Source organism: Manis pentadactyla, chromosome 4, assembly GCF_030020395.1.
Source record: "Manis pentadactyla isolate mManPen7 chromosome 4, mManPen7.hap1, whole genome shotgun sequence".
Lineage (NCBI taxonomy): Eukaryota > Metazoa > Chordata > Mammalia > Pholidota > Manidae > Manis > Manis pentadactyla.
The window spans coordinates 144654959-144669563 of NC_080022.1; the positions used below are offsets into that span (position 1 = coordinate 144654959).

The following is a 14605-nucleotide window of genomic DNA, read 5'->3' on the forward strand; positions in this document are numbered from 1 at the left end:
AGGCCGAGGACATCAGTCGTCCGCTGCCCAATGCTGGGAAACACTGTGATGATGAGGGTGGTGCTTGGGCGCCCCCAGCCTTCCCCATTCTGTGCACCCTTGTATCACTGAGCTGTTCTCTGGCACCTTGAGTCTCAGCGTCCCCTCCTGGAGGTCCCACAAAACTGACCCAAGGGAAAATATAGCACCTTCTTCATGGTGAGGAGCCAGAGATTGAGCAATTCCTTTAATTTTCCTTCTTCCTGTCCTTATTTCTGAAGGTTTCCATTTAACAGAATTTCAAACCTTAAGGTGAATTTTCAGGCATCCTCAGAGGAAGAAAAAATGTACTATAGTATTTGGTTTGTGATGGGTTTCCTTCGTTCCTTTTGTGGGGAGAAGGGAAGGAGAGGGGGTAATTCTAGTTAACAATTACTGAGTGTTTTACAGGGAGTTCCTGGACAGTCCTTCGAGGGTAGCGGGTTCTCCTCAGAGGAGTGAAGTGTTCCAAGGTCACAGAGCTGACTATGGGGTGGAGTAGGGGCCCAAGCCTGGCGCCTCTGTCGTGGTGTCCACCTGCCCCACGTTATGTCCCAAACCCCACAGGACAAGTCTGCTCCCCCTTTAGTCCTTCCTTTCCTGGATTTTCTTTATCACTTGAAAAAATATGGTAAAAAAATTCCATAACATAAAATTAGCCACTTTTATCATTTTTAAGTGTGCAATTCAGTGGCATTAATTACCTTCACAATGTTGTGCAACCATCACCACCATCTACTTCCAGAAGTTTTCCATCACCACAAAAGAAACTCGGAAGCCCATCTGTGGGTACTGGCCATGATTACAGTTGAGCACAGCTCTGTGTTCCAGAACCAGAGGCTGCTCCGAAGGCCGTCGTGATGAGGGCAGCTGCCGAGCACTGGGACCAGGGGACGGGCTTTGAGGGGCCGGGTGGGCTGAGGCAGCCTCCCCCGTGTGCTCGGTCTGGGGTGAGTGGGCAGTCCAGGTCCTGGGACAAAGTGTCCTCTGTACATGAAGAAGCTCCCAGGGTCCGTCAGAGCACAAATGCACAGCCAGCTCTCAGGACCACTGTCTCTGCCAGGCTGAGCCCAGGCCCAGACAGGAAAAAGGCTTTCGACCATATTGCCATTCCTGGACTGGGCTAAAATCCCCAGAGAATAGATCATAACCCCTTTAAAAATTTAAACAACCATGTTTATTAGTTACAGCATCTAAAAAAACTGCAACTGTAGGAAATTTAGAGAATACAGTAAACAAGAAAACACCACCCACACTAACGGACACCATTTATTCAGGGATTGCTGTGTGTCGGGCATTATTTCATTTAATCTTCAATGCAACCCTCAGGTATAGACTGTTTTTATGCTCATATTACAGATGAGACAACTGACACCTGTGAGAGAAGTTAAATTTGTCCAAGGTTACACAACTGCGATGATGCGTGCTGGGTGATACACGGCACTGGAGCTGGGACCAGAACCCAAGCTTGCCTAGGACCCTTTTAATTGATCTATCAGGTCAAACCACATGAAGCTAACTTACAAAAATAGTAATGTCATGCAGTTCCACCTAATATTATTATTTTAATAGTGCCACCACCAGTCTTCATTAACATTTTCATGATTTTCCATCTGGTCTTTTTATATGGTTGGGACCATATTTTTCATACTGTTTTATGTCCTATTTAAACTTTCTTAACATAATGTCTTTTATATCATATTAGATACTTCATGGCACCTTCTTATTTTATTTTTCAAGTCAAGACAGGTAACATGCCAGCATCGTAACAAGGTTTGAGGGAGGCACATGTCATGCAAAAGTGTGAACCCCCAATCGTCATGCTTGTGGACTACAAAAGGATCCTCGTGACGTTTTAATAGTTATGTGATATTCCCTGGGATAACTATATTTCCTTGTTGTTGGACATAGACTGTGACTGATTTTTCACTGTTATACATAATGCTATCATGAGTATCTTGGTGTCCAAAGCTTTTTCCCTCTTCAGCCCTGTATTTCCCAGCATCCCACTGTCCTGTAATTACTCACTGGTTTTCTGATCTCCCTTATTCATTAAAGCTTCATCTGAGGGTCAGGTGTGTCCTCCGTTGTATCCCCAGCACCTGCCTGCTGCATAGCAAGGATTCAATTAATATTTGCTAAATAAATTAAGAAATGAGTATGGGTATAAAATAATAAACAATAAAATGAGAGGACTTGGTATCCCAAAAGCATTTTCCTTTGTGAAGGAAAGAAATAACAGGCAGGCATCTGAAATAGTGGAAAGGCAAGCATCCAAGCAGGAGAATCTGATTGAGTTTACCTATATTTTGTATATCTGGTATCATTTGGTCTTCCACAGGAACCAGCTCAGAGCCCAGAGGCACTCCCTACTGCAATACTGCCAAAGTGCTCATTCACTCATTAAATACTTATGGGGAGCATCCTATGTGTCAGGCACTGTTATGGGTACTGGGGATACAGTTAGAAACAAAGCAAATGGTCTTAACTTCAGGTGGGGGAGACAGAAGATGAATAGAGAAACCCAATATACTTATATACAATATGGCACCAGAGTGATAAATGCAACACAGGAAAGCAGAGTAATCTCTTTCTGAAAGAAAGATGCTGCTTTCTTAGGGAGCTCAACGAAGCCCTCTCTGAGGAGGTGACATTGAAGCAAAGATCTGAAGGAAGGGGGTCAAACTAACCAGGCACCTATCTAAAGGAAAAGTGTCTTGGGATAAGGGGAGAGCAAGTGCAAAGGCACTGGGGTGGTAACATACTTTGGTGTGCTTTGTCCACCTCCTTTGAGTGTATGTGGTCCAGCTCCATGCTGTTGTGCCGTGCTCACACTGCTCTCTCCCCTACTGCAGCTCCCTTCTCCTCCAAGCCCTCCCCCCTGCCCAGCTCCCACTGGTCTAGCAAACTCCTGCCTCCATGCCCAAATTTGAATCGTACTTCTTCTAGCCTGCCTTTAGCTCCCTTAGGTATTTTCTCACTATGTTCATATTTCTATTATAGTAATCATCACATTGTACTACGATTTTGTTAATGTTTCATCCCAACTGGCAGTGATCTCATTAAGAGCAGATTGTCAGATTCATCTTTGTACCCTTGGTGCCTAGCAAGCCCTCGGCCTGAAAATGTTGGTTGATCCATTATGCGAAATGTCCAGGATAGGCAAATCCATAGAGACTGGAAGCCAATTCATGGTGGCCAGGGAGAGGGAGGCTGGAGAGTGACTGCTGAATGGATACAGGATTTCTATTTAGGGTGTTGAAAATGTTCTAGAACTAGATAGTGGTGATGGCTGTACAAAATTGTGAATGTACGAAAAGCCACTGAGTTGTACACTTTAAAATGGTTATATTTTATATTTTAAAATATAAAATGGTGAATTTTATATTATGTGAATTTTGCCACAGTTAAAAAATGTTGGTTGAATTGAGCAGAGTTCAGAGCCCCATTACACAGGCAGTCTGGCTTATGGGAGTTTGCATTCTGAATAAAATGCAACAACACAACAGAGAATCTAGACAGTTAAAAATCCAATTGAGAAATCTGGAGTCAGAAAATAAGTCCTGAATAAACACAAGGTCATTGAGTATTTACATTTTCTATCATTAGCTGGAGCACTGAGTGAGAAGTTAGTCGTATGTTTCAGTCACACTACAACTGAAGGGACTAGAGCGATACCTGTTGCAAAATTGATTTGAACATTGGGATGCTATCCTATTGAACTAGAGTTTTAAAGTTGCGTTCAAAATTCTAAAACTTCTATTTCCTTTAGGTATACTTAAATTAATCACATAAAGGATTACCTTATAAGGCATCTAGGTACTGTCGTCTTGAGGTCATTTTTCAGTTATGCCTCATCTCAATCTATATAGTCCATTGTCCAATTAATAACATCTCTCACTGCATAACATTTTCTATTTTACTAATGATTTATATAGTTTCATTTTCCTAACAACATATAAGCACTGTGCTTCCAGCTTTATTTTGCAAAAGAGGAAAATGTCTCTTTAGGAATAAACTGAGATATACATATATAAACTTCGCAGTGTTGGAGAGGAACTGAAGTATTCTCATTCTGGGCCTCAAACTGTGAATGCTGTTTTTTATTTTGACCACTTGCTTACTAATTTTGGTTGTGTACCACACTTTAAAAAACAATAATAAAATATAACATAAAAGCAGAAAAAACAGAACTGCTCCCAGACTAAGAATAATAGGACCAATTATCTTTCTTCCACAAAACATCACTGAGGGAGGGGGGCAATGAGAAAGATACATCCTGTGCCCCTGCCCTGAAAGATTTATCCAAGAATTGGTGGCCCTTTTGTGGGAGTTCTTGCTACCTTTGAGGAGGTGAATGGCTTTGAGGACTAGATACAGTAGACTGTATCAATAAATAAGCATTCAAAACCTGCATGATGCATATCTAGTTCAAATAACTTGGAGAAGTAACTTTTTAAGTAAGCTTTTATTGAGGTATAACAAACATCCAGGAAAGAACACAGTAATAAGCATACAGTTTGGTGAATTTTTACAAAGGGCACACACATGGTTAACTAGCTCCAGAGCTCCAGCAAGAGCATAAACCAGCCCTGCAAAAGGCTGCCATTCCCTTTGAGGGCTAGCTCCCAGAAGGAACCTGATTTTATCACCACGAATTATTTTGGTCACCTTCTCGGAAGATATTGCCACCTGTCTACAGCCAGGGACCTATCAGGAAGGAGGAGGGGCTCCACTGTGGGTTTTCAAGCCACATTGAGTTTCCTGATGGTGAAACAGAAAGAGCTGGAAGATTAAGGTGAGGCCCCTTCAGTGGGGCTGTTGGTCAGGACAGGTAGGGTGTGTGTAAAGGACACAGAGGGGTTAGGCTGACAGAAAGCTGGAAAATCGGGGTGAGGGGGTTGTTGCAAGAACCCAGGTGAGGGACAGTGAGGCTCTGACTGGGGTGGCCACAGCAAGGAAGAAACAAAAAAGACATTTTGCAGGTAAAGCTGATAGAATTTCGTGTGTTTAAAGTACAAGTTGCCACGCAGTAGTCATGAAATTAGTATCATTTTAGTGGTTCTAACTAACCCAGCTTTTTTTCTTTTAATCCCTTCCCTCCTCAAACTCCTATATGTCCTCAGTCTCCTTAACTTGATTTTGTCCTGTTTCCTTTCAAATCTCTCTGAACATTGCTTCTCAATCTTTGGGAATCCAAATCCTCTACTTACCTCCCATCTCTCCTTGACTCACTGTGCTTTTCTTAACACTGTCCATCTCCCTGGCTCACGCCAGGCATCCTCAAGTGATCAAGTGCCATCTCTGTAAGCTGACAGCCTCCCGGGGCAGTCCTCTCCCTTACTTTTGGACCTATGTATCTTCCTAGCTACTAGATAGATCCAGCTGATGTCCTGCAGGTTTAAAAATGGATTAGTGTTTTATTTTAAAAAACGAAATAGAAAATAGGAAGGAGTGTCATATGTAAGAACACAAGTATTTTCTAATGAAGACTTTGTGTCACATGTACATCTATATGACCTGGGCCACTGTCAAGAAAGTTTTAAAAACATATGAACTAGAAAACTGGCTAGGCATAATGACAGGAGTGGGAAGAACCAGGGACATCTGCATTGGGGCAGCAAAAACAGGGAAGTGTGAGGGGGCTGGTTTCCGGGGAAGATGACAACTTTCATTTTGAACGCCCGGCTTCTGGTTTACAGTAAATCATGCACAGTGGTTGCCTCTTTCTCTACCACTTCCAACCTCAGGTCAAAGTAATTCTGAATGAATGCTCTGAAGAATAAGGGAGTTTCCCCTCAAGGTCACTAACAATTTGCTCCCAAGAAGTGTTAACGCTTTAATGGGGGAACTCCTATTTACTGAACCCTTATTATAAGCCAGGCTCTCTGCATCCAGTTTTTAAGAAATCCTCTTAGGAGCTTTGTGAGGTAAGTACCCCTATCTCCATTTAACAAATGTGGAAGCTCAGGTCAGAGAGGATGAGAAACTGTCTAAGGTTGTATATTTAGCAACGGATTTGTGGCATCTTGCCAGTGAATGACCTCATCTCTGAAAGCGTTAATCACCAAGGCGCCTATGGCCTCACTTAGTAGTTTCCTAGGGCCTGCTGTAACAAATTACCACATTCCCTTCAGCGGCTAGCTCCCAGAGGGATCCTGATTTTATTGCCATTAATTATTCTGGTACCTTAAAGCGACAGATATTTATTCTCTCCCAGTTCTGGAAGGAAGACACCTAAAATCAAGGTGTAAGCAGGGTTGGTTCCATGCCTCTATTCCATGAGGGTGAATCTATTCCATGCCTCTCTCTTAGCTGGTGATGACCCACTGGTGATCCTTAGCCTTTCCTGGCTTGTAGATGCATCACTCCAATCTCCACCTCAGTTTTCATACCGTATTTATATGGCTGTTTTCTTATAAGGACACCAGTCACATAGGATTAGCCATTTCCCCCACCACAACTCCAGTGTGACCTAATTTTAACTAATTATGTCTGCAATGACCCTATTTCCAAATAGGGTCACATTCTTAAGTGCTGAGGGCTGGTTTTCAATGTATCTTTTTTGAAGGATACAGTTCAACTTACACCTCAGTAGGTAGAATAAGCCCAGGAGTCAAAAGAGAATTATTTCCTATTGGTTTGGAGGATATCGTACAAAACTTGGCTTTATTTCATGTTAGATTCCTAAGTACCCCAGAAATTGACAAGATTTCTAGAATTCCCACGAGTAATTCTTATGAATACTCACAATTCCCCACATCCCCACTGCTTCCTGGACTATACTGACACAGACATTGCCACCTCATAAAACCACAAATCCACCACCTTTCCCTCCAAGTCACCTCCCTCCTGGCTTCCCTGTTTTTTACAAAACTAGCTTAAATCTCACCACCTTCCAGAAGGAATCCTTTCCTTTCTACTCTCCTTACACCTCCTAGATTCAATTCCTTACGATTGCCTGTCCCTTGGAAGATACACTAGCTTCCCCTCTTCTCTCCTTCCTCACTTCCAATCCAGCCTTGCACTTCTATATATGGCGTTTTCTAGAGACACATCTCCAGACTAATTCTACAAAAGCGTCAGTGGCTTTCGGCTACCTGGAGCTATTCAACTGCTGCAGTCTGCATTCAGAGCCCAAGTCTAGCGCAGGCCTCATCTCCTTGCAGCCCTTCCAAATGGAATACTGCTCCGAGTTTCAAGGCCCAAGACCAAAGCCACCTCCTCCTACCTCGCCCTTCCCTGACACCCCTTGCCTGCAAGCCATTTCCTTGCCGGGCTCCTGAAACACCTCGAATCCCTCCCAGTTATTCCATTCTCTCTGGTGATAAGGTTATTTGTGTACCTTTCTATGCTCCCCCCCAAATTACACTCCTTACGCCCCACGCCGGGCCCCAGTAGAGGCTCATAAATGTCTGCTTAGAATAAACCCAGGGAGTCCTCCGGAAGGAGTGACCTTGAGAACTACAGGCTGAAACTGGCCCAGGTATTTTCTTCTCAGAGATTCGCGGTCAGGGGCTGTTAGGGGCGAGAACCCTTCCTGGGCCAAGAAATGAGTCTGCACAACAGCCAGGGACTCGAGGTACGGGTACAGGTATTTGGCCCGCGTGCGCCCGACCGCCCACAGCCGACCGCGTCTCACTACAGCTCAGCCGGACGCACGTCAGCTTGGCCCCGGAACGCCGCTTCGCCGGGAACATTTCCGCCCAAAGGCCGGGCTCTTTTGGGCGAAGCATGCAGGAACCGGAAGTCAGTGGGGGAGTACTGGATTGTGGGAACCTACCGACTGAACTTGGAAGATGAACGTTCCTAGTGTCCTCTTGGCAGGAGGTAGGGTGCCTGGAATACTTGGTTAATTTGACGTCTGCCGGTAGCCTCTGGTCTGGAGTATTTCCTCGCTCAGGTCCCATGTCCAGGTCTCCCTTTTGGAGTCCCGGCTGAGAGTCTGGGACGATTTCGACCTCGGGCGTCAGAGCGATTACGCTTTCCTAAGCCGGGGGTTCGCGAGCTGCTGCTTCCCCGGCTGGGCGGCGGGCCGAGAGTTCGAGGCTAACAGCTGCTTGCTTACATCTGGCTGCATTATTTTCCTGTGGCTGCAGTGTCATAGTGACTTTCCATTGGTTTTGCAAGTTATTCTTTATATAGTCTTTTTATTGCTTGCAGAAACAGGCATGGTAGAAATCTTGAAAAGTGTACGGGAGATAAAAACCGCCCTTAAGTAGGCCACTAAGCTAAAACATTTATAAACATACTCAGTTTAATTTTTTTGGGCCCACCGGATGAGCAACTAATAGAAATGGAAGTAAAGGCAAATCTTGTTAACAAGGTATTAATTATAAAAAGATCCCACTACAGTAAAAAATGTCAAAAAATGTTAAGCAGTTGAAATCGTCTTAAATACAAGCTTCTTGATGGGCATAAAAAATTTCTAAGTAGCAAACTTAGGACTTTTAACAAAAATCAGAAGACATCTCTCATGAATGTGGTCCACTGGTTCTTAAGTTATGGAAAAGTCTGTCACTTTGCAAAAGCTCTGGTTAAGCCACAACTAACATTAAAAGGAACTAGGACACCTCAACTTAAATTTTGCTAAATTTTCCTTTTAGGGAGGTGGAGATATTTTCAAGTTCCATTAGGGTCATTCCAGGCCCTACATAATTCCTGCTATCGGAAAAAATCCACTGCACCTAAGGAAATTATTCCCAATGTTGCTTTTGGTGATGAAAATACAAAGGAGTCTGGAAATGCACTTGACAAGCTCTTCTCTTCAGAACAGCAGGCTACCATCCTGCATGTGTTGAATACAGCATCTAATAAAGAACTTGACGCTTTCAGATTGCTTCGCGGAAGACAGTCCATCAGTATAATAGAACACAGAGAAAAGTTTGGGCCATTTCAGAATTTGGAGAGTTTAATAAATGTGCCCTTGTTCCAGTATAAATCTGCTATTCAAGTTTGTAACGCCATTCTTTGTCCAGAGACTGAAGGGAAAAAAAAGTTACAGGACAACCGGGTCCTGAGAAAGCTCATCAAACCAGAAATAGAAAGAGAGAGACTTAAGGTATACCGTTTTTCTTAATGTCTGTTATACTGCCTAAACAGTTGAGAACCTACTTTGCAAAGCACTATTCTGAGCACGGAGATAGGGTTCTTCAGGCAGCTTATAGTGTAGTTGGTGAGCCTGGACATACTCATAGATAAACAACCTGCTGTACAAAGTAGTATATGATCAGTACCAATGAATGAGATGTACAGATAGTAAACTGGCAGTTTAGGGGAGAGAGAACTCTGGTCTGTGAGTAGGAAGTTTACTGATAGAATTCAACCTGGATCGTGGAGAGAATTAGGCTAGCTGGAGAAGGAAGGCATTCTAGGAAGGAAGAACAATTGTAGAGAAGCAGGTCTGTATGAAGTTTACTTAAGAGAAATGTTGAGGATATACCTGGCTGTGTCTGGGGGTTATGTTGGGAGTAATGAGAAATTAGGATGTAAAGATGGGTTATGGTGAAAGTGTGACTTTAGAACATCATAGCAGTATTTCCAGCAGAATTTAAAGTTATTTTGTCTCCCCTTCTATCTCTTAAAAAGCATTCTAAATGCTTTTTAAGCAAATCTTTTCCAGTGTTGTCTTAAAAAAATTAATATTAGAATTCTTGGCACAGGAAATATTAAACCTTGGAGGAACTTAGGTCCTGTGTAGCATTAGTTGTTAAATTATTCTCTTATCCCATAACAGTAATCAGTTTCTTCCAGACTGGTAGTTGTTTTGTGTGGATTATGGAGTTTTTGAAAGCCTGATGAAAGCTAAGGACCCTTTGGCAGCTAGCGGGGTGGGGAGAGGAGGGGGATACACACACACACACACACACACACATACACACTGTGTATGTAGCACATATACAGAGAATTTGCATATACTTTCAGAGGACTTGGAGATCTCATTAAGCCCATTCATGGACGCCAGATATAAATCCTATTACTGATCTTGACCACATTTGAAGCCAGTTTTATAGGGTATGGTTTTATGGCTAAAACTACTGTTTATCCTCAGATTATAGTGGAGTTGCATCTTGTTTAGAGGGCCCTGTTTTACAGTTTATATGGAGAAAATCATGCGGTAAAGTCCTTGAAAGAATGTATTGCTCATGTAGTACTTTGTGTAACTGGCTCAGTAATTCTTTTTTTGCAACGTTTGTTTCTTGCCTTTATTATGGTTTCATATTACTGATATATAAAACAAAATTTTAAATGAGCTATTTACAACGTAAGTGTTGACAAATAAATGTTTGCATTCTTAGTTTAGATGTTACTTGTCAATATGTTTCTGAAAAGATTCTCCTGGCCACTCATAACTCCATTTAAAATAACTTCCTGCAGAAAGCACAAATGGCTGACAGCCTTCAGCAGCTGCCCTTTTGAATGAATCAAGATGACCAACCAAGGCCTCTCTTACCTGGTGCTGCACCCACCCAGTGACTGAGCACTGGAGGTCCTATAGCTGGCCATCCCCCCTTGATCTGGAACTCCTCCTGTAGGCAAGGTTGGGCCCTTAACAAAGCTACTTCATGGTGTTGCTGCTTCAGTGTCCATTTTGTTCGGCCAAGCAGCATACAGGACCTTAAGTTGACACTAAGCCCCCACATGCAGGAGCATTCCCTAGATAGCAGCCTGAAGAGTCACAGGCAAATGTAAGTTCCTGATATTGGCTCAGTAATTCTTACACTAAAGAATTACACTTAATTCTCACACTAAAGCTTGAAAAATAATTCAGCTAAAGAAAAGAACCAAAAGAAGGCCAGTATTTTATAGTTGTCCAGGTATCCAAACTATTCTGTCTGTAATGGGTATTTATCCATTCCTTAGCAGTGAATGAGAGACATAAGATGATACAGTGTTCTTCATCTTCCTCTATACCTATAGATCATATTAATTTGTTCATGTAACAATACGAGCCATGTGGGAGTAAGGAGATGCCATTGTCCTGTATCTCCAGCCCAGACTTGGCACAGAGCTAAATCCATACATCCCATTATATATTACACATCTCCCCGTAGAAGCCCTATAGGCAACCTGAACTCAATATATCAAAATCACTTTCCCAAGTTGATCTGCCTGTTATCTTGATTAATGATGCCATAGTCACTGATATAAACCGGCTTAACGTAGGCTCCTCCTTCCCATGTGTCAATTCTACTCCCTTTATCTCTGATCTGTTTCTTGTTCCTTTTCACTGTTACCGTCTTAGACATTTTTAATACTTTGTCATATAACAGGTACCTAACACAAACCTCTACCTCTCGTCTAGCCTCAAGTCCATTTTACACACAGCTGTCCTTTCTGAACTGTAAAGCTCATGTACAGGTGGCTCCCTGTAGCTCTCAGGATAAAACAAGATACTTTCTGCAGAAATTTGTCTGCCCTTCTATCCTTTTTCCGCTTTTCACTACTGGAGTGTGAGGTGTCAGACAGCCTATATTGGCAGTCGTCAGGGTGAAATAACTTCCTGTTTACTATTTTACTTAGTCTAGTCCTCCAATAAGTCTTCCCTGACCGTTTCTCTTTACAGTGTAACCGCTATATGGTGACATTTTGTAATGTACAGTTTATGTTCCTTGCTTCCCAGTATCTAGCACAGTCTCCAGCAACATTTGAGTATTTGAATGCCTACTTTGAGCTAGGTGGTGAGGATAAGTAAAGGTTCTTTGTCTATAAAATGATTGCTACTGTTAATAATTACTTCGCATTTCTTTAAAAATTCTCAGTTCATAAACTGTAAATATATTTGTTATATAAACTAATTTGGCATTCTAAATTTTTAGCTTAACTTTTTTATGTTTACACTTGTAATTAAACCAGCCTTTTTGTTTTAGGCACTTAATAGTATTGTATCCATTGTTTTTGGTACTCGAAGAGTTGCCTGGGCTCATGTTGATCATAAACTGGCAGTGCTGGACTGGCAGCAAAATGAATGTTGTCAATTGATGAAAGGAACATACACATCATCTGTCTATTTAAAAGAGGTAAGGTAGTTGCACCTCTCAATTCCTACCTGCTATTCTCATGCTATGTTCTACCCTAGAGATTTTTAAAAGGTTGATAAAAGTTTGAAGTCTGATCTTAAAGCCAATACAGACTTTAAAAATTATGAAGCCCATTTTACAGATGAACAAACTAATACTTAGGACAAAATGGCTCAGCTTGTTCCTGACATTCCCATGATCAAACTTGGCTATCCTGATACTCCCATAAAATGCTTTTTCAATTACTTCAAAATTGTCAATACCAATATAATGTAAGTTACATGGTTATATTTTAAAAATAGAACTGGGACAGAGAGGGGACCCAAACAGTAAAATTAAATGGATTATTTCTTCTGCTTAACTTATTCTTTTTTTTTTTTTTTTTTAAGATTTCTTCAGTCATTTCAAAGATACCTAAAGCCGACTTCTATGTTCTGGAAAAAATAGGACTTTCAGTTCAGAACTCATCTCTGTTTCCTGTAGTGTTACATTTTCATATCATGGAAGCCATGCTCTATGCCTTATTAAATAAAACTTTTGCCCAGGATGGCCAGCATCATGTGCTGAGCATGAAACGAAATGCAGTGGGGAGGCACTTTGAACTGATGATTAGTGACACACGAACTAGTGGGAAAGAAATAGTGAAGCGGCTCCTTGCAGAGTCTGTATTGAAGGAAGAGCCCCGGATATTCTTCCCATCAGATAAGATAGTCCGCTACAGACAAACGTTTGCATCTACTGAAAAATACAGAGCAGAAGAGTTATATGATTCATTATTACAAGCTATTGCCTTCTATGAATTAGTTTTTGACACTGAACCTTAAAATTTTGAGGTTAATATAATACATGTTCTAATGTTACATTAATTTATTTGCTCAAGTTGTAAAACCATCTGCTTTGAACATGTTAATGGAGAAAACATGTTTGAATGTAGTTAGATGTTTACCATGTATACTAAATAAATACCATATATACTAAAAGATTTATATTACTATATTGTTAAAATAGAGAAAAATAATTTTTCTTGGTGGTGCTCATTGTAGCAATAAAGCTAAATATAATAGATAACACAACCTGTAGAATCCTCTTCTTTTTTCGTTAAGTAGAATGTGGTTTGATGCACTGCCTCCAAAAGGCAGTTTCCATCATCTCAATTTATCAAGCCCAGAATAAACAAGCTTTGTCTAATAGGCTCATTTTTTTTTTGAAATATTTTACTTGGTAGCCATCTTTTGAGAAAAGTAGCACTTAGTTTTCCCCCCACATCTCCCCATATTCCATTATATTTGCCTTAATTCAGGCCCTCATTTTATCTCACCTATACTGAACCTAAGTCTCTGATATCAAAGCATTAAGTCCTTTCTATAAAAGTGAAATATACTTCTTGGGAAAAAATTCAAATAATCAGAAATACATAAAATAAGTGGAGGCCCTCCCTTCCAGCACCTCCAACTGCCTATGAATTTAGTATACACTCTAGACTTCGTTGTTATGCATGTGTAAATCTATGTTTACATACATGATTGTATATATAAACATCTCCACCTTGGAAATGCAGATAAACTATACATGGCTGAAATCATTCTCTTTCTTCTAAATCACCTCCTTTGCCATTGTTTTATACTTTGGTAAATAATTTTACCAACCATCCAGTTGTTCCTGCCGCATACATAGCATTCTACCTCCCATACATTTATGGAAATAGTTCTAAGTAAAAATGTGTTCATTTTAGACATTTATAGAATCAGATGCTGAGTATTGAAAAGCCATCAAAAGTTGGTTTTTAATCACAAAAGTGATTTAAATGAACACAGTGAGAACTTCAACAAATATACAGAAAATATAAGAACATACCAAACGGCAGTCACAGACTCAAGAAAACAGTACAAAAAACACTAGAGTTCAAAAGCAGACTAGATGAAACAGAAGAATCAGCGAGCTGAAAGGGTAGTGGAACTCACCCAAATAGAGGAGAAACAAGAAAAAAGAATTTTAAAAAGTGAAGATAGCCATAAAGAAAGAAAGAAAATCCTACCATTTGCAACAACATGAATGGAGTTAGAAGGTATTATGCTCAGTGAAATAAGTCAGGCAGCGAAAGACAAATACCAAATGATTTCCCTCATTTGTGGAGTATAACAGTGAAGCAAAACTGAAGGAACAAAATAGCAGAAGACTAACAGACTCCAAGAAGGGACTAGTGGTTACCAAAGGGAAGGGGTCTGGGAGGTGGGTGGGGAGGGAGGGAGAAGGGGATTTTGGAGTATCATCATTGGTGCACATGGTGTGTGTGGGGTCACAGGGAAGACAGTGTAGCTCAGAGAAGACAAATAGGGACTCTGTGGCATCTTACTACACTGATGGACAGTGACTGCAATGAGGCATGGGGGGGGACTCGATAATAAGGGTGAATGTAATAACCAAATTGTTTTTCTTGTGAAACCTTCATAAGAGTGTATATCAATGATACCTTAATAAAAAAAAAAGTGAAGATAGCTTAAGGGACCAGTAGGACACATAAAGTGGGAATAATATTTGCATTACAGGGGTCTCAGAAGAAGAAACAG

The 14605-nt window shown here is 41.1% G+C and overlaps 1 protein-coding gene and 1 non-coding gene across 2 annotated transcripts; one reads left to right on the forward strand and one right to left on the reverse strand.

Moving 5' to 3' along the window:
- Window positions 1-1756: 1756 nt before the first annotated feature.
- On the reverse strand, window positions 1757-1861 carry LOC118926833 (small nucleolar RNA U13). The gene has a single exon (XR_005030628.2). It is a non-coding gene; the product is annotated as a small nucleolar RNA U13 (small nucleolar RNA).
- A 5865-nt stretch (window positions 1862-7726) lies between these two features.
- Window positions 7727-13632, forward strand: TEFM (transcription elongation factor, mitochondrial). Its single transcript, XM_036914232.2, has 4 exons — window positions 7727-7848; window positions 8625-9079; window positions 11889-12038; window positions 12428-13632. The coding sequence occupies exons 1-4, from the start codon at window positions 7818-7820 to the stop codon at window positions 12860-12862; spliced, it is 1071 nt and encodes a 356-aa protein (XP_036770127.2). The 5' UTR covers window positions 7727-7817; the 3' UTR covers window positions 12863-13632.
- Window positions 13633-14605: the final 973 nt, after the last annotated feature.